This window comes from Stegostoma tigrinum, chromosome 16, assembly GCF_030684315.1.
Source record: "Stegostoma tigrinum isolate sSteTig4 chromosome 16, sSteTig4.hap1, whole genome shotgun sequence".
NCBI classification, from domain to species: Eukaryota; Metazoa; Chordata; class Chondrichthyes; order Orectolobiformes; family Stegostomatidae; genus Stegostoma; species Stegostoma tigrinum.
In genome coordinates, this window is record NC_081369.1 from 66,249,497 (window position 1) to 66,269,604 (window position 20,108).

Consider the following 20,108-nt stretch of genomic DNA (forward strand, 5'->3'; position numbering starts at 1 on the left):
CGGGGGCGGGGATGGGGTCAGTGTCCGGGTTTTTGGGGGGGGGATGGGGTCAGTGTCCGGGTTTTTGGGGGGGGTGGGGTCAGTGTCCGGGTTTTGGGGGGGTGGGGTCAGTGCCCAGATCCCGGGGGCGGTGATGGGGTCAGTGTCCGGGTTTTTGGGGGGGGGTGGGGTCAGTGCCCGGGTTTTGGGGGGGTGGGGTCAGTGCCCGGACCCCGGGGCGGTGATGGGGTCAGTGCCCAGGTTTTGGGGGGGGGGGTGGGGTCAGTGCCCGGACCCCGGGGGCGGTGATGGGGTCAGTGCCCGGGTTTGGGGGGGGGGGTGGGGTCAGTGCCCAGACCCCGGGGGCGGTGATGGGGTCAGTGCCCGGGTGGCGGTCAGCCCCTGACCACTGCTCGCTGGACAGACTGCAGCGAAAGCAGAAAGAGTCCTCCAGACGCACACAGTCATACGTGACCAAGAACGGCCAATGTCTCAGTGTTGTCAAGAGCTGAAGCTACAGCACTTTACTGAATGTGCCTGGGATACTTACCTGGTGAGGGTTAGCTCACTCAGGCACAATGTCCAGTTATAGCTGCCCTCTCTGTGGAACATGGCAACGTAAGGCTCTTTGGCCCCTCTAGCCCATGATCAGCCTGTGATGCTGTGAAGACCGGGAATCTGGGACGTGTTTTACTTTGAGCAGGTTGCGCAGTTGCTGCTCGTCACAATTCCACTGCGCCCTTATTTCACAGTGAAAGCATACTGAAAATGTTTAAATACTTTATTACAGACAGTACAAAACTGTACAAAATTTAACAACAGAACCAAATTCATTCACAGCGTGATTCACTGTATAAGAGTAACTGTGCCTGTGAGATGTTGACAGCAAAATATCCATTTACAGTAAAGACAAATTGCTCATGTCCAGCCGAAAAGAAACCTCATCTCAGGAGGAAATCCAGTTCTTTTGTTCAATTCTCAAACTATTTCACAACTGTATCTCAAGTTATATTGTACTCAAATCATGTAAACCTGCTTGGCAGTCCCATTTCTTTGGTGAGCATTATAGAAAGTTTCATTTAAATAGCACCTTTCATAACATCAAAGTCCTCAAGTGCTTTTCAACAAACAAAGTCCCTTTGAAGAGGCTCTCTCGAAGGGTCTAGGCCCGAAACGTCAGCTTTTGTGCTCCTGAGATGCTGCTTGGCCTGCTGTGTTCATCCAGCCTCACATTTTGTTATCTGGGATTCTCCAGCATCTGCAGTTCCCATTATCACATCCCTTTGAAGTGTGGTTACTATTGTAAGGTGGAAAACACAGTAACTAATTTACACAAAGGATCTCACAAACCCTCCAGCTGCACAAGCAGCGACCACTTCTGTCACAGTTGCTCTGAATTCATTCCCCGGAAATCTTCTCTTCTTGTGTCTACATGGGGAACCAGGGTGATAGTGCACTGTCGCTTTGCTTCTTGACAGTGTGGCGCTGATAGCTTAGCAGAGGTGCCAGCACCCAGCAACCCCTGGCCTGGACTGGCCTCGAGGTACCTCTGACATTTCAGACTGTAATCACAACGTTTACAGAGAATTAATTCTGACAAATAGAAGATGCCACAACAGTTCCATCAGCCTCAGTAAGTGAGCACAGGGAATCAAGAGACATTCGCAATAAACAGCATGAGGTTTCGAGTAAGTGATGCAATGGTGAGGTTCTCCAGATCCTACAGTTTGTCTGCGCTAGATAAACACTAAGCACATGGAGGCCAGCAATCCAGAACTTACCCCATGCCCTCTAAGTCAGAATCACTGCAGCAAAAAACTAACACGTCTGCAATATCAATTGACAGGACGATTTATTAAGACAGAAAGCCACAGCAGTCCTGGGTGCTCTGAACAAACTAACACTTGACAATCTCACAGCTGGTTTATAAATAAATGATTAAAAAAACTGTAGATGTGAAATCTGTCAACGTTCACAGACACTGAACCAAGCTGTCTTGTATTGAAGTGACCAGGGTCAGTGCTCCTGGTCTGGGTCGCTCCCTCTTGTTGGGCAATTCCTGACAAATTATAAGAGAGGTTTCAGACTGGATCTAATGTACCACTGTGGTGGATGCAGCTTATCACAGATGTTGGTTAACCAGCTTCTCTTCTTCCAGTGCCCTGTCTCACCATCTTGCCAATGGAACAGTTTTCATTCTATGAATCAGAAAAACAAACATTGTTAGACACTCTCTTCCCAATAATAGGGTTCACAGCAAATGGTGAGCTAGGGTCACTCTTCATGAGAATATTGAGATAGTTTAGAAAATTTAGAAAACTGTTCTGAGGAAGAGTCACTGGACCCAAAACATTAACTCTGCTTTCTCTGCACAGATGCTGCCAGACCTGCTGAGATTTTCCAGCAACTTCTGTTTTTGTTTCTGATTTCCAGCATCCACAATTCTTTGGTTTTCTTGTTTAGGGATCCAGAAAATATTGGGTGAGGATCTCACGCACATTCTGGGAAGACTGGATAGATTTTTGAGCACCATGAGAACGAGGGATATAATGAAAGGAAGGAGAATGCAACTGAAGTAGGAGATGAGCTACAATCTCGTTGACCGAGGGGCTGGATGGTAGAACACGGGCTCCCACTGCTGTTTGAAAAGGTGGGAATTAGACTTGAGGATCAATCTTGGAGGAATGCTTTCATATGGTGCATTGCAAGGTGGCCTGACTGTTTTAGAAATAGATGTAATGAACACAACAAGAAGATAAAGTTGACAGATGGTAAAATGTGAGGCTGGATGAACATAGCAGGCCAAGCAGCATCTCAGGAGCACAAAAGCTGACGTTTCGGGCCTAGACCCTTCATCAGAGAGGGGGATGGGGTGAGGGTTCTGGAATAAATAGGGAGAGGGGGGAGGCGGACCGAAGATGGAGAGAAAAGAAGATAGGTGGAGAGCAGAGTATAGGTGGGGAGGTAGGGAGGGGATAGGTCAGTCCAGGGAAGACGGACAGGTCAAGGAGGTGGGATGAGGTTAGTAGGTAGATGGGGGTGCGGCTTGGGGTGGGAGGAAGGGATGGGTGACAGATGGGAGAGGCATGATTAAGGATAAATCCACATCTGACACATGAATAGGGGATAAGGCCAGTTGATTTGCCTTCAGGACCAGCAAATGTGAAAATGAAGGGTAAGGATAGTGAGATTAGGGAACATCGGGAAGACAGGAGAAATTGAGAACTTAGCGAAAAAGGAAAAACAAGGCATATGTAAGCTTTAGGAAACAGAAGACACACAGAGCCAAAGAATACAAAGATAGTAGGAAAGAACTCAAACAAGGAATTAGGAGGGCTAAAGGGGATCGTGAAATTCTTTGGCAAACAAGATTAAGGAAAATCCCAAGGTGTTTTATACATATGTAAGGAGTAAGTGGGAATTAGGAAAAGGGTAGGTCATCCCAAGGACAAAGGAGGGAAGTTATTGCGTGGAGCTGGAGAAAGTGGGTGAGGTCCTTTTGAACACTTTGCATCGGTATTCACCAAGGGGAAGGACATGGTGGATGGTGAGTCTAGACAGGGGTATGTTGATATTCTGGGGCAAGTCAATATTAAAAAAAAGGTTTTGGGTGTTTTGAAAAGCATTAAGGTATGATTATCCTCTTTATTTACAGGAGAGGTCCCAGAGGAGTGGAGAAAAGTCAACATTGTTCCTTTTGTTTGAGAAGGGCAATCAAGTAATTACAGGCCAGAGAGCCTTCGGTCAGTGTTAGGGAAATTGTTGAAGAAGATTCTTTGGAACAGGGTTTACCCATGTTTGGGAGGATATGGACTTATCAGCAATAAGCAGCATGGCTTTGTGTAGTTGGAGTCATGTCTCACAAACTTGATTAAGTTTTTTGAGGAAGGAACAAAGATGACTGGTGATGGCAGGTGGTGGATGTTTAGCACGGCCGTTGATAAGGTCCGTCATGGCAGTCTGATACAAGAGTGAAGTCACATGGAACCTGCAGTGAGCTGGTAGGATGGATACACAACTGGTTTAGTTACAGAAGGCAGAGAGCAGCTTGGAAGGGTCTTTTTCACATTGGAGATTTGCGACCAGTGGAGTTCCACAGAGATCAGTGCTGGGATCCCTGTTGTTTGGAGGAGAATGTAGGTGGCCTGATTAGTACATTTGCAGGTAACACAAGGACTGGGGAGCTGTGGATAGTGAGGAGGGTAGCCAGACAATAGGCTGGAGACTTGAGTGGAGAAATGGGAGATGGAATTTAATCCAGAAAAGGTGATGCATTTGGGAGATATAATGCAGGAGGCGAGTACACAGTAAATGGCAGCATCAACAGAGAGAGCAAACCAGGTGCGTAGGTTGTAAGTGGCAATACAAGAGGATAAAGTGGTCGAGCAGTTATATAGTGCGCTTACCTTCACTGGTCAGGACATACGGTACAAAAACTGACACCTCATGCTGCAGCTGTACAGAACTCTGTTTAAGCCACATTTGGAATGCAGTTGTCAGTTCTGGTCACCACGCTACCAGAAGGGCGTGGAGGCTTTGGAGAGGGTACAGAAACAGTTTGGAGGGTATTAGCTGTGAGGAGGCATGAGACTGACTTGGTTTGTTTTCACTGGAACATCAAAGAACAAGGGTGACCTGCCAGAGGCTTAAAAAATAACGAGAAGTGTGGATAGAATGGAGTCTTTCTCCCAGTGTAGAAATATCAGTAACCAGGGCACACAGCTTCAAGGAAAAAGGGGGAAAGTTCGAAGGAGATGCGAGAGGCAAGTTGTTTTACACAGCGGGTGGTAAGTGAATGTGCTGCCCAGAGCGGGTGGAGGAGGTGGATGCCACAGCAAGGTTTAAGAGATATCTGAACAGGCAGGGAACAGAGGGATATGACTGCACAGAGGCAAAGGGGTTTTTAGTTTAGAGAGTGTCAGCGCAGGCTTGGTGGGCTGAAGGGCCTGTCCCTGTTCTGTTGTTCCTTGAAATGGACTAGGCATCAAGTGTCAAATGGCCCACTCCTGTGCCTATCTTCTGTGTTTCTAGTACTCACCGCATCAGCAGGTCTGTATCAGACACAGACTGGGGGTCGCTTTGTTCAGATTCAGTCTCCCCTGAGCTGCTGTCATCACCCTTCAACTTCCTGTCCCTCAGCTTGGATCTGTGTTTATGCTTTTTGTGTTTCTTTTTCTGTGGAGGCAACAACAGAATTGCATTTCTACAAAATCCACTGAGGATGCCTCAAAGACAAACCTTTCAATGGATGTGAAACAGTGCTTTTGTACACTCATGTAAGATGCAAGACAGAACAGGCCAATTGCCACAAAAGTGGCCTCAGTGCTGGCCCTCCCGACAGAGCGACACTCCCTCGGCGCTGGCCCTCCCGACAGAGCGGCGCCGGCCCTCCCAACAGAGCGACTCTCCCTCGGTGCTGGCCCTGCCGACAGCGCGGCGCTCCCTCGGCGCTGGCCCTCCTGACAGCACGGCACTCTCTCGGCACTTGCCCAGAGTTCCCCATGCTGCACTGAGACGGATGGTAAGGTAGAGCCGTCTGTGTTTTCCAAAACATAGGGACGCGGGACCACGACACACCATCTCAAAGCAACAAGGCAGCCTCTGTACAGAGTGTCTTAATGTGGTTCTAGACAATCCTCTGTCTCCAGCACACTCCCACACCATCTGCACTGACCTTCTCCCTTTTCGCTTTCTTTCCTTTCCTTCGGTCTTTGTGCTTCTTTTTCGGTTTCCCCTTCTGCTGAGCCAGACCACCGCTGCCTTTCTGTAGCCCCTTGCATCCCATTGCTGGAGAAACCATGGTGTCATCAGGTGACGGGTGGGTGTTACCTTCAGTTTAACAGAACAAGGTAAGGGAGCGATCAATCAATGGTAGGACACAAGAAGCTTAGGGGAACAGAAGGACCTTGGGAGTTTGTCCACACATCCCTGAAGGTGGCAGGACAGGTTAACTGAGGAATTAACAAAGCACATTGGACAAAAACAAAGTTGCTGGAAAAGCTCAGCAGGTCTGGCAGCATCTTTCAAGGTAAAAAAAGAGTTAATGTTTCAGGTCAGGTGACCGTTCCTCATTAGTTCTGATCTCTGCTCTATAGGAAGGATGAGATAGGACTGGAGGGAATGCAGAGGAGATTCACCAGGATGTTGCCTGGGATGAAGTGAGGCTGGATAAGCTCAGTCTGTTTCCTTCGGAGCAGCAGTGTTGAGTGGGGACCTGATGGGGCTGTATAAGATTATGATGGGAACATGGACAGGGTGAAGAGAAACCAGCTGTTGCCCTTGGTCAATAACAAGGGAGCATCTTTTAACATCAAAGGGTTTGGGGGGGGGGGATTGAAAAGAAAATGCTTTTACCAGTGGGTGGTGGGAATCTGGAACATACTGTCTGGGAGAGCACTTGAGGTGAAAAAGTACTTGGATGAGCAGTTGAAATGTTATAACATGAGCAGCTGTGGTCCTGGTGTGACAAGTGGGGCTGGAGTGGGTTTAGATGAGTTTTTTGCTGCTGCAGACTCAATGGGTCATTTCTGCACTGCGTATGATTCCAACAGCAATCACAACTCACTTTACATCAGTGATTCACTGAGATTTGTGAGTGCCTCTGACAAAAAGGCACATTGTGTCGAAGTTTTTCATATTCAGCTAATCAAGACACTTCATAAAAAAATACTAATACTCAGAGAGAACACCGTTATACTGCAGGTGGGTGCTAACTGGTTGATACGTAGACTCTGACTGGTACAGTCACTAACACAGAGATTGCACCAGGTAACGATAATGACAGTTAACTGCCAGTCTTTGTTTAAATATCAAATCAGGCAGGTTAACACACTGCCCAAAGAAATAAACCAGTGAATAGCTGTCAGCTATGTTGTTGAGTTGAAACAGGCGCAGTGGTGTAGATGTTCTTACTGTTTACAAAGCAATCTACCCTGTTAGTGAGTGCAACACTGCAATATATAATGCAGTATGTCATGCGTTGCTCAGAATAACATTTTGGTATATAATCCATATCATGTCCATCTTAGCATATATATCCTGTATGCTAGAATGAAAGGGCGGGAACAGCAGGGCACGGAGTGGGAGGGCAGCAGGGCACAGAGCGGGGACGGAGAGGCGGGGACAGCAGGGCACAGAGCGACGGGGCGGGGACAGCAGGGCACAGAGCGACGGGGCGGGGACAGCAGGGCACAGAGCGACGGGGCGGGGACGGAGAGGGGCCCAGAGGACGGGGCGGGAATGGAGAGGGGGGACAGCGGGGTCCGGAGCGGGGACGGAGAGGGGGGACAGAGGGGCCCGGGGGGACGGAGAGGGGCGGACAGTGAGGCCCGGAGTGATGGGGCGGGGACAGCGGGGCCCAGAGGACGGGGCAGGAATGGAGAGGGGGGACAGAGGGGGGACAGCGGGGTCCGGAGCGACGGGGCGGTGACGGAGAGTGGGGACAGAGGGGCCCGGAGGACGGCGGGGGGGAACGGAAAGGGGGGACAGCGGGGTCCGGAGCGACGGGGCGGGGACGGAGAGGGGTGGACAGCGAGGCCCAGAGCAACGGGGCGGGGACAGCGGGGCCCAGAGCGACGGGGCGGGGACAGAGAGGGGCGGACAGCGAGGCCCGGGGCGGGGACAGCGGGGCCCGGAGCAACGGGACAGCGGGTTGGAGTGAAGATGGCTACTGGCTGTGAACTGGTGCAGCATGGTCAGGTCTTGTAGAAACCCTGATATGAAGACCGTAATATCTATTTTTTTTAGCTTTCTCTCTCACTTTCCTAACCCATCTGTGTATATTCAGAGTGTAACGTCACTTTTTTTCTTTATTTTTCTCTATTTTATGGACATTAGATTCCATACCTAGGAGCTTTGTACCGAAGTTGTTGTTGTGTTGGTAACACTGTACACTTTTCACTGCTCCTCCTGTTCTTCTGTAACTTGTGTACATGTGACAGTAAAGCTAATTTTAATTCTAATTCCCTTCAATCTGCTCACTGACTCTCCTACCACTGGGAAGAGTATCCCTCTTTCCTCTCCGTTCATACAGCAAATGCGTGTGGCTGACCATCCCTAATTACTCCGAAAGTCACATTGCTGCGGGTCTGGAACCATGTGGACATCAGAATTACTTCCCAAAAGTGGTTTAACTGTCATCATTCAATGCCAGACTTTTAAAAACTAAATCCACATTCCACCAGTTGCTAATGGCCCAGAATATTTGTTGGAACATCCAGATTATGAGTCCAAATACATTTCCTTGATACCAGGTACAGTGTTCTCAGCCTCCTGTGTATTGCAGGATACACCTAGGCACGTTTTCATTTAATTCCTACTTATAGCACAAACTGATTGGTTTAATGAGGTTTTTGATTCACCAACACTATCTGATAACACATTTTACTGCATATTTCCTCTAAACACAGGCAGTACAGCTGATGCATAACCAGTGTTTTAGAAAGAAGGCTTTAGAATAACTGCCTTGTTTTTCAATGACAGAATTAACACACAAATTAGCATCTCACCAAAGAGGAGAGCTGGTGGGAGCCTAGGCCCAAATTCTTCCATGCCACTCCGAGTTTCTGGGCTGCTGTGCGCAGGCTGCGGGTTTCGATCAAATTCCTTCACTAAGGCAAGCAACAAGAAACCACCTTCAGTCAAAATGTCCAGCCAATGACAACTGAATAAAGTACACTGGGAGATCAGCAGTGAGGGCACATTCTCACATTCATTCTGGTGAAGCTCTGCACGTGAGCAACAGGTAAAACCGAAGAGAACTGGTGATCAGATTCAAAAACAGTACACGTAACGCACACAGAGTACAGTTCCCTTCGTAGTATTCCCCATCAGACACAATATGGACTCAGACACTGAGTAAAGCTCCCTCACCACTTGCCGCACAGGTCTATAGGGAAGAGTCTTTAACTTATTGTCAAGTTGCCGTGGCCACCCTCTAGTCATTAGGAAGGAAACATCATTGCAACACAGCCAATCGCAGACTGCTGAATAAACTAACCTGGCTCGTGGTCTGAGGCAGGGATTGGAGGTACAGACTGTACTGAAGTTTGCTCCCCAGGAGCAGGGTTTATTTCACTGGTCGCTTCATCTTCATCTTCTTCAGAGCTGGAAGACGAAGATTTCTCCTCAGACGAGCTGGTAAAGATAGCTTTGAACAAGTCCATGGGTGGCCGTTTTTCTTCGTCCTCAGCATCTTCCTGCAAGGAGAATAGAATATTACCTTTAATATAGCAACTAAACTCAAAAACACAGCCAACCAAATACTCAGACAGTAGGAACTGCCGATGCTGGAGAATCTGAGATAACACGGTGGAGACCCGGGCGAACACAGCAGAAAAGCTGACGTTTCGGGTCTGGACCCTTCTTCAATCAAACGCTCTGATGAGTCCAAAACTACAGTACTGCATCCAGTTCTGGTCAGGACAATTTGCATAGGTCATGTAGGTTTGCAGGAGGGGGCAAAGTTGATTTAACAGACTGGTCTTATTAGGGGCATTTAAGCGACTATTAGATAGGTATACGGATGATAGTACGAGGTACAGGAGGAGGTTAGATCGACCTTAGGATTAGAGTAAAAGTTCGGCACAACATCCTGGGTAGAAGGGCCCGTACTGTGCTGTACTGCTCTATGTTCTATGGTTGCAGGGAGGAGGGATTTTAGCTGCAAGGCTTGGTTGTAGAAACTGGGGACTGTTGTCTCAAAAGACAGGGCAAGTGTAAGAATTCTGAAAAGTTTATCTAAGGTAGGCAGAGGGAAAATGGTCCTCTCACTCTATCACCCCATTCTGTTCTTCCTCACACATCTAATTATCTCCTTCTTCACCATATCAATTGTTATTCACACTGGGTAGAGCGTTCTCCTCACTCTGTGGGTAAAGGATTACCCCCCACCCACCCAACCACCAGTTCCATTTCTTGGTGACTCTCTCAGGTCTGGCCGTCCCCCAAAGCGGAGACCATGGACAGTACAAAGAAAACAGCTAAAAAGATACAACGGTGTCAGGAGTGGCAAGCCATGTCTGATGAAATTGCAAATCATTTGAGTGGAGGTAACATTCACCCTTGGAACTGTCCTACATAAAACAACAGTGAGGACTGGGTCAGAGGCAAACACTTTTAAAGGTTATTTGTGCCTGGCAGGTGACCAACAACGTCAGCCACATCAGGATGGAGTGGGACTGGAGTCACATGTAAACCAGAATGGGTCAAAGTGAGACTGGCGTTACGTGTAGACCAGACTGGATGAGATTAGCCCATTCCAACCCCTGAAGGCTTTTACTAAAACAGTTGGGATTTTGAAGACAACGCACAGTTTGTTATGACTTTTATCCTTCTGTCTCTGTCCATACATTCATTGAACTCAGGATAACAAATTGCCATGTTGTGACTAAGTCACAGAATCTCTAGGTTGGGGGCCTTGTATCAGAATGGTTCCAGTCTCCACAGTGAATGTATGAAACAGGATCTAGGAATATTTGAGAGTGGAACTAAGTTCACTTGCTGCCTTCTCCTCAACCTGCTCATTCTCTCCATGCAGTAATGATCTGTGCAAATACATCAAACGCCAACATGGACAAACATTCTAAGAACAGAAAAAGATTGTTAACTTGCTGCATTCAGGACTCAGTCTGAGATCCTGGCTTTCACTTCCACAACAATGGAAACAATAGTCTACATTGATCACAGCAATTCCTCCATGAACCGACCACTGACACTCCTCAACAATTAGCCAGAATATCACTTCAATTGCTCACCTTGAGAACAGCAGCATGTGTCCAAATCTGTTGTAAATTGTCTCACAGTGAGGGTGAGAGCACTGACTGGTACCATTAAAGGGTTTTGCAGAGAATTACTGAACATTTTTCTTGTGCACTCAACAGAAACACTAAACTCCTTTTAGATTTTCTTTGGATTCTTTAACTTGCAATGTGTCTGCATCTGCAAACCTTGCTCTTCCACAGCCCAAGGTGTTTTCCACTGAAGTTATGTTTCCAGGTTATTCTTTGTACAAAAAAAATTATACTTCGCATTTACCTGGACCAAACAACACTTGCAGCTTCTCTGCTCCTTCCTGCAGGCTTTTTATATCCAGCATTCTATCTGGTAACTCCCTACTCCGCACGGTTTCATCAGAACACACTGATGTCCACAATGGTCTGAATATCCACATGAGTTATATACATTCAAAAAGTGATCTGAATGCTAATATCCCTAACATATTCCTGCAGTCATAGACAAACACCCAGTTACTCATCTGTAGCAACATTTCCTCTTTTATTCTCTGGCTGACTTTTATGAACATTTCTTTATCCAGTATCTCCACCAAATAATCCCTAGGAATCCCCACAAACGCCATACACCACAGGTGCATATCTATGTTCTTGTTTTGTGATCAGAAAATCTCACCTTTGCCATAGGTACCTACCTGCTCCTCGGTTTTAGTTTCTTGGTCCTGTTCAATTTCTTTCTCTGTGCACCGACTCAAACTTGTTTCTGCTGCTGAATCCAAACCAGTCAATACTGCAGCATGTTCTGTCACACATTTCCCCCGGTCTTCGGCTGCCACGTCCCACCTGGACGGCCTCCTGGATTCAGGAGGTTTCACAGCTCCAATGTGAAACAGAAGGCAAGACATTACATTTCCATTATCATGGCGTCATGCTAACCGGCAGCGCACCCACGCGGCGCCACGCCCGCCGGCTGGGTATTTACTTTATAACAGACGCACTCACTATTATACTGTACAGTTTCCCTTTTGGATTCCGTTTTAGGGGGTTCAGGAGCTGTGTGGACATTTAAAAAGTTAAACACCGAATATTTGTCCCTCTTGACCTTGAGAAGCCCAGACTTTGTTGATCTGCAGATTGAAGAAGAATACAAGTTGTAGCCATCAGGAGGTAGCACGGGTGAACAGAGCAAACATCTTATCGTTGGCACTTCATTCAGTGAGCTGCATGTTTCAACATCCATAACTCAACAAGGAGTTCCAGTGTTCATGGATTCATCTCAATCAATTTCATCAAATTCTTACAGGAAGGAATGGTTGTAGGTTTAAACCCACTCTGAGGGAAGTCGGACCATGCAGGATTAAAGTAATGCTACACTCTCAGGGACAAAGGAACAGGACTATGCCATCCACCTGTTGCTGACCTGACCAATACCATGCTGCTTTTTGGAAGCTGGAGGGAGAAGTCAAAATTGAGCAGCACCGAGAATTGTTTTGGGATAAGGAAATTCAGCCTACAACAGGCTTGTGTTTGGCTGAGCTGCAGGGAATTGTACAAGAGCAGCAGTGTGGAAGAAACACCCATAGACTGCAGACCAAAAGACATCCATTGCCTTAATTCTCTCCCTGCCCTCGTGTGAAAGCACAGGGAAACTGAGAAACCATGAACGAAAGAGTTCCAAGTTCATCTGATCAACCATCACCGATAGAAAACAGCACATCATCATGTGAGAAATTAACTTCTCACCTTCCACAGTCTGGAATTCTGTTTCACTTTGTCCATATTCTTTTGCCACCCTGCTATACATGTTAAATATTTGTCTTTTGTTTTCTTAACCATAAATGTGTTTTTGTGTCTGAAGTTTCAAAGGAGTATAGTTTAAATTACATAAATTAGAAATTATTTTTAACTAGTGAGTTTTGACAAGATTTGTAGCTCAGGTTGAGGTTCTGGATGTGAGTTTGCTCGCTGAGCTGGAAGGTTAGTTTTCAGACATTTCGTCACTTTTTTTTATTTGAAAAAATATACTTTATTCATAGAATGTACAAAAAAGAAAACGTTTATACACCTACCCAGTCATGCAGGCCACTCCGGGTTACCCAGGGGGAACGTACACCAACTAAAGGAAAAAAATAAAACAAAGAAAATACCCCGGCAGTCGTCACCCCGCACAGTCCCTGTTGGCCCCCTGACCAGTTGGGGAAGGCGCCGGCTGGGCCCAGTGACCAGATAGGGCCCTTTTTCCTATTCTGGACGAGGGGTTTCATACTGTGGTCTTTCCCCACTGCGCCTTGGCGGCGGCTGCCCCGAGCTTTAGCGCATCCCTCAGCACGTAGCCCTGGACCTTGGAGTGCGCCAGTCTGCAACACTTGGTTGGGGTCAGTTCTTTCAGCTGGCAGACCAGCAAGTTGTGGGCAGACCAAAGAGCGTCTTTCACTGCATTGATGGTCCTCCAGGCGCAGTTGATGTTGGTCTTGGTGTGCGTCCCGGGAAACAGCCCGTAGAGCACGGAGTCCCGCGTCACGGAGCTGCTTGGGACGAACCTCGACAAATACCACTGCATCCCCTTCCAGACCTTCTGTGCATAGGCAGACTCCAGAAGGAGGTGATCGACAGTCTCGTCCCCCCTGCAGCCGCCTCGAGGGCAGCGTGCGGTGGTGCAGAGATTCCGGGCATGCATAAAGGATCTCACTGGCAGAGCCCCTCTCACCGCCAGCCAAACAATGTCCTTGTGCTTGTTTGAAAGTTCTGGCGATGAGGCATTCTGCCAAACGACTTTGGCAGTCTGCGTGGGGAACCACATGACGGGATCCACCCTCTCCTTTTCCCGAAGGGTCTCGAGGATACTACGTGCTGACCACTGCCTGATGGCCTTGTGGTCAAAGGTGTTTCCTTTCAAAAATTACTCCACAAAGGACAGGTGGTACGGAACAGTCCAATTACTCGGAGCGTTCCGCGGCAACGAGGCCAGGCCCATCCTTCGCAACACCGGGGACAGGTAGAACCTCAGTAAGTAGTGACACTTGGTGTTTGCGTACTGAGGATCTACGCACAGCTTGATGCAGCCACACACAAAGGTAGCCGTCAGGGCGAGGGTGGCGTTCGGTACGCCCTTTCCCCCATTTTCCAGGTCTTTGTACATGGTGTCCCTGCGGACCCGGTCCATCCTCGACCCCCAAATGAAGTGGAAGATGGCCCGGGTGACCACAGCGGCGCAGGTCCCGGGTATAGGCCAGGCCTGCGCCACATACAACAGTACCGAAAGCCCCTCGCACCTGACAACCAGGTTCTTACCCGCAATGGAGGGGGACCAGAGCGTCCACCTGCCCAGCTTCTGCTTCAGTTTGGTGATACGCTCCTCCCAAGTCTTCGTGCACGCCCCAGCTCCACCAAACCAAACACCCAGCACCTTCAGGTAGTCTGTCCTGACGGTGAAGGGGATGAAGGAGCGGTCGTCCCAGTTCCCGAAGAACATGGCCTCGCTCTTACCCCTATTGAGTTTGGCACCCGAGGCCAGTTCAAACTGGCCGCAGATGTCCAACAGCCTACTCACCGACCGACGATCGGTGCAGAAGATGGCGACATCGTCCATGTACAGGGAGGTCTTGACCTGAAGACCTCCGCTGCCTGGGATAGTCACGCCCTTCAGGCTCACATCCTTCCTGATGGATGCGGTGAAGGGCTCCACACAGCACACAAACAAGGCAGGAGAGAGCGGGCAGCCCTGCCTGACTCCAGATCTGACGGGAAAACTGTCCGATTCCCACCTGTTGATCGAGACTGCGCTAACGATGTTGGTGTAGAGCAGCCGGATCCAATTGCGGATGCCCTCCCCGAACCCCAATTTGGAGAGGACGTCCCTCATGTAAGCACGAGACCCTGTCGAAGGCCTTCTCCTGGTCCAGGCTGACGAGGCAGGTGTCCACCTGTTTGTCCTGTACGTAGGCGATCGTATCCCTGATGAGCGTGAGGCTCTCAGCGATCTTCCCGCCCGGCACAGCACACGTTTGGTCAGGGTGAATCACCGACTCCAGGACAGACCTGGCCCGGTTGGCTATGACCTTGGCCAGGATTTTGTAGTCCACGTTCAATAGTGAAATTGGACGCCAATTCTTAATTTCTTCCCTCTCCCCCTTCCTCTTGTAAACGAGGGTGATGATGCCCTTCCTCATGGACTTGCACATTTCCCCTGCCCGAAGCGCACTATCGTACACCTCCAGCAGGTCCTGGCCGACCAGGTCCCACAGAGCGGAATACAGCTCGACCGGTAAGCCGTCACTCCCGGGAGTCTTATTCCTCTCCAAGGACTTGAGGGCTCTGGTCAGCCTGTCCAGGGATATCGGCCGGTCCAGCCACTCCCTCGTGCCGTCGTCTAAGACCTCCGTGATAGATGACAGGAACGACTCGGAGGTCGTGCTGTCCGTGGGCTTTGCGTCGTACAGTCCGGCATAGAAGGATCTGCTGATCCTCAAAATGTTGGGCCGAGACGACGTCACCGAGCCGTCGACCTCCTTCAGCCGGCTGAGCACAGAGCTCTCTTTGTGCACCTTCTGAAAGAGAAAACGCGAACATGTCTCGTCCTACTCCACGGAGTGGACCCTGGACTGGAAGATTATCCTGGAGGCCTCCACGGCAAAGAGCGAGGCTTGCTGGCCCCTCACCTCGCAGAGGTCCTCTGTGACCTCCATCAACTGCAGAAGGAGCAGGTTCTGCACCCTCTTCTGGAGTCGCAACAGCTTTCCCCGCCTCTCTCTCGCCTTCCAAACGCCCTTGAGGACAAAGAACCTCTTGATGTTCTCCTTCACCGTCTCCCACCAGTCGCCCGGAGACTCAAAGAGGGGTTTCACGGTTCTCCAACCAGCGTACTCCCTCTTAAGCTCCTTGACGTTCTCTGGGGTCAACAGAGTCGTGTTGAGCTTCCACGTCCCCTTGCCGGCCTGCTGGTCGTCCTGTAAGTGACAGTCGGCCAGCAGGAGGCAGCGGTCAGAGAAGAACACCGGCTCGACGCCGGTGGACCTGACCAAGAACGCCCAGTGACACAAACAGGAAGTCTATCCTTGAGCGGATAGACCCGTCTGGCCGCGACCAGGTGTACCTCCGCTGCGCTCCGTGGGCAGGGGTGCCGAGACATCAAGCAGCTTGGCATCCTTCACCGTGCCCATCAGGAATCTGGACGTGACGTCCAGTTGACTCCCCCCACCCGCTGTCCCCACGCCAGATCTTCCATCTGCATCAATGATGCAGTTGAAGTCTCCGCCCAGGATGACCGGCCTGGACGTAGCCAGCAGGGGTGGAAGCCGCTGCAGGACGGCCAACCGCTCACTCCGTACCACTGGGGCGTACACGTTGATCAGCCTCAGGGGAGCGTTCCTGTAGGTGACGTCAGCCACTAGGAGGCGCCCCCCCACCACCTCCTGAACTTGAGAGATGGTGAAGTTGTGCCCCCGCAGCAGAATAGCCAGGCCCGAGGAGCGACAGTCGTTACCCACCGACCAGATCGAAGGCCCACAGGTCCAGGCGCCGGACCATTTCCCATACCTGCTGAGGTGCAATATCCCACACTCCTGCAGAAACAGGAGGTCCGCCTTGACGGTGGTCAGGTAGGCCAACGTGGACACACATCTTGCGGTTGACTTGACGCTGCGCACATTAATGCTCACAATTCGTACCCCCATCCTGGGCAGTGACCGCAGTACCCTCCCCAAGTTCAAGGTCCAGCCCCTCCATCTGTCCCTTCATGCCCATTGCCCGGGCTAACTGCTGGACGCTCTCCAGGCTCAGGAAACCGTCCGTGCTGCCTTCTGGGTGGCATCCCCCCGTCGGGGGTACGGAGGCAGGAGAGTCCGGCTCTGGGTCAGGCTGGGGACACGCTGTTTCCTGCTTCCCGCCTGAAGGTTCCGGGGGGGCCCTCCAGGGCCCCAGCAGCGTGTGGCTGGGTGTCGGACAGAGCCTCAGGACGCCTCCCGTCACCTGGAATCGGGATACTGCTTTCCTTCTCCCTTGAGATCTTTAGCTTCTGCTTTGGGCGGGCCCTCTCCGAATCGCCCTCTTCGGAGGAGCTCTTACAGCCCCCCCTGCAGCTGCCTCTTCCCGCCTGATGGTGGCGGTTCCTGGGCCTGCCGGTGCGCCTTCCTCCTCGCTTTCCGGACAGTCGTCCACTCCCTTGGGTCGCCTGTCGCCTCCTCCATCGACTACGGGTTGTTGGGGGTGAGGGGGGTGGGAGCGGAGCCTCCAGGGGTGCTTTGCAGGCCTTGGGTCCATCCTGTGGGGCTGGGCCCTCCTGCAAGACCTGGCCCTTCTGCACATTGGGGTCCTTGCTGGGCCCTGGTGCCTTCCTCTCCTCGGGGGTGGGGGCTGGCCCCGCATTGCCCCTGCCGGCGACCTGGGCGTAGGTGGTCCCCCGCCGCGGGCATGCCTTATAGAGGTGGCCCGCTTCCCTGCAAAGGTTGCAGCTTTTCTCTTGTGGGCAATCCTTTGCAAGGTGTCCCTCCTCCCTGCAGATGGTGGCTTTGCAGTCGGCTGCCACGTGACCTGACCTACCACAGGCATGGCAGACTTTAGGTTGCCCTGCATAGGTCAGGTAGCCCTTGCTCCCGCCGATCGCGAAGCTGGACGGTGGGTGTACGACGTTCCCGTCCGCGCTCATCCTCAGCGTCACCTTGACCTGCCTCTTACTGGTCCAGATGCCAAAGGGGTCCATGATGTCAGTTAGGTCCCCTTCCACCTTCACATACCTTCCAAGGACGGTCAGGACATCAACTGCTGGCACATGCGGGTTGTACATGTGTACAGTCACCATACGGCTCCTCTGTGCTGGCATCACAAACAGTGGGACAGCGGTCAATACAGAGAGGGGGCCCTCACCTCCTTTCTCCTTGAAAACCTCCAGGAAGCGCTCGCAAAGCTTGGCATCCTGAAGGTTACATCGTAAAAACCTCCTCCGGGGAAATCCTGCAGGCAGTAAATGTCCGCAGCAGTGAACCCACAACAGTCCAACAGGATCCTCTTCACGAAGAAGGTGCGGTCCACAGGTGCACCTTCATCCACCTTCTTCACGGAAACGCGGATGGTGTTCCGGACCCCCTGACCTGGGGCACAAGCACTCGCCGCAGCCATCATTTGGGGGTCGAGGATGGACTGGGTCCACAGGGACACCATGCACAAAGACCTGGAAAATGGAGGATAGGGCATACTGAACGCCACCCTCACCCTGATGGCTACCTTTGTGTGCGGCTGCATCAAGCTGTGCGTAGATCCTCAGTACGCAAACACCAAGTGTCACTACTTACTGAGGTTCTACCTGTCCCCGGTGTTGCGAAGGATGGACCTGGCCTCGATGCCGCGGAATGTTCCGAGTAGTTGGACCGTCCCGTACCACCTGTCCTTCGTGGAGAAATTTTTAAAAGGAAACACCTTTGACCACAAGGCCATCAGGCAGTGGTCAGCACGTAGTATCCTCGAGACCCTTCGGGAAAAGGAGAGGGTGGATCCCGTCGTGTGGTTCCCCACGCAGACTGCCAAAGTCGTTTGGCAGAATACCTCATCGCCAGAACTTTCAAACAAGCACAAGGACATTGTTTGGCTGGCGATGAGAGGGGCTCTGCCAGTGAGATCCTTTATGCATGCCCAGAATCTCTGCGCCACCGCATGCTGCCCTCGAGGCGGCTGCAGGGGGGACGAGACTGTCGATCACCTTCTTCTGGAGTCTGCCTATGCACAGGAGGTCTGGAGGGGGATGGAGTGGTATTTGTCGAGGTTTGTCCCGAGCAGCTCCGTGACACGGGACTCTGTGCTCTACGGGCTGTTTCCCGGGATGCACACTGAGACCAACATCAACTGCGCCTGGAGGACCATCTGTGCGGTGAAAGACGCGCTTTGGTCTGCCCGCAACTTGCTGGTCTGCCAGCTGAAAGAACTGACCCCGACTGAATGTTGCAGACTGGCACATTCCAAGGTCCAGGACTACGTGCTGAGGGACGCGCTAAAGCTTGGGGCAGCCGCCGCCAAGGCGCGGTGGGGAAAGACCACATAATGAAACCCCTCGTCCAGAATGGAAAAAAGGGCCCTATCTGGTAACTGGGCCCAGCTGGCACCTTCCCCAACTGGCCAGGGGCCCAACGGGGACTGTGCGGGGAGACGACTGCCAGGGTGTTTTTTTTGCTTTGTTTTTTTTTCTTCTTTGTTTTGTTTTTTTCCTTTAGTTGGTGTACGTACCCCCTGGGTAACCTGGGGCGGCTTGCGTGACTGGGTAGGTGTATAAATATGTATTTTTTTGTACATCTTATGAATAAAGTATATTTTTTCAAATTAAAAAAAAGTGACAAAATGTCTGAAAACTGACTTTCCAGCTCAGCGAGCAAACTCACATCCATTATTTTTAACTGTTCCTTTTAAAAGTTAAAAGTGTTACACTAAGTGGGATTTGTTTTAATGTTACTGAAGGAACACGTTATGAATTGCTTTAGTCCTCGGGTGGCAATCAGTCAAGAAAATTGGTCATTTTGGTGATCTCATTGGGAGTTATATTATAGTTATACAGTTTGTGATGGCTGTGGAACAGTGAGACACAATTATCACCACATTTTCCCCTGGTCAGTAAAGGTAAAATAGCCACAGTCCTACCACAACACAGAGAGACCGGGGCCGGGGCGGTGGAGGGTTTGGCCTGCACGTCAGCATGCCTCAGGTGAGGGGCTCACCCGGTGCAAAAACTCGTCTCAGTTGTGACAAAGTACCAGTACGAGGGACTGAATCGTGATTCTATACGTACCCAGGGTAAGGATCAGGGACATTGAATCGTTTGCAGAGAAGTTTCTCGGGATGCCACTCAAACTTGTCCCTGGTGAGACGACCAAACATCTTCATTTTTACTGCAGCCTCTTTGTCATTGACGTCATTCTGTAAGGAACAGGACAGTCATCACAGGGTGGATCAGCCCCTCACTACAAGATATTTGAATATAAGACAAGCCTGTCCTCAGAGGGGCAGTGGTTTGAGAGAAAATGCAGGCACTCAGGCCAATAGAGTACTAAAAAGATGAGGCTGACGGGCTGACTTCTTTTTTGTTGTCTTTACTCTTTCTCTTTCTCTCTTATTATTCGAATTCTGCTCCGATTGTGACTCTGAGCCGAGTCAGAAAAGTTCGAGGGCAGAATCTGATCACTCCCAGTCTGGGTGGTTCAGTACAATACACGGCAGATTCGTTCACATCTATGTGCCAGATTTTGAGCTACATCATATCCACAGCATAGACAATAACCACTCACAGAAATGAAGGGAAAATAGTCAGTTATAACACAACATCACTCTTTAGGTCAATGCCAGAGATGTGTGCAAATTGGCCACTTTCTGCTGTCTCTGTAACCTCTGCCCATCCATAGAACAGTACAGCACAGGAACAGG

The 20,108-nt window shown here is 50.4% G+C and overlaps 1 protein-coding gene across 2 annotated transcripts in view; it reads right to left on the reverse strand.

The window, feature by feature from the left end:
- Window positions 1-1,814: 1,814 nt before the first annotated feature.
- Window positions 1,815-20,108, reverse strand: part of gpatch1 (G patch domain containing 1) — a 50,918-nt gene continuing 32,624 nt past the window's right edge. For both annotated transcript variants that reach the window (XM_059651808.1, XM_059651809.1), the window contains 8 exons: window positions 19,477-19,604; window positions 11,712-11,836; window positions 11,405-11,586; window positions 8,978-9,176; window positions 8,487-8,588; window positions 5,654-5,808; window positions 5,018-5,154; window positions 1,815-2,177 (listed from right to left, as the gene is read on the reverse strand). In XM_059651808.1, coding sequence (XP_059507791.1) covers window positions 2,147-2,177; window positions 5,018-5,154; window positions 5,654-5,808; window positions 8,487-8,588; window positions 8,978-9,176; window positions 11,405-11,586; window positions 11,712-11,836; window positions 19,477-19,604 — 1,059 coding nt within the window. In that variant the 3' untranslated portion in view covers window positions 1,815-2,146. The remainder of the gene's footprint in view (window positions 2,178-5,017; window positions 5,155-5,653; window positions 5,809-8,486; window positions 8,589-8,977; window positions 9,177-11,404; window positions 11,587-11,711; window positions 11,837-19,476; window positions 19,605-20,108) is intronic.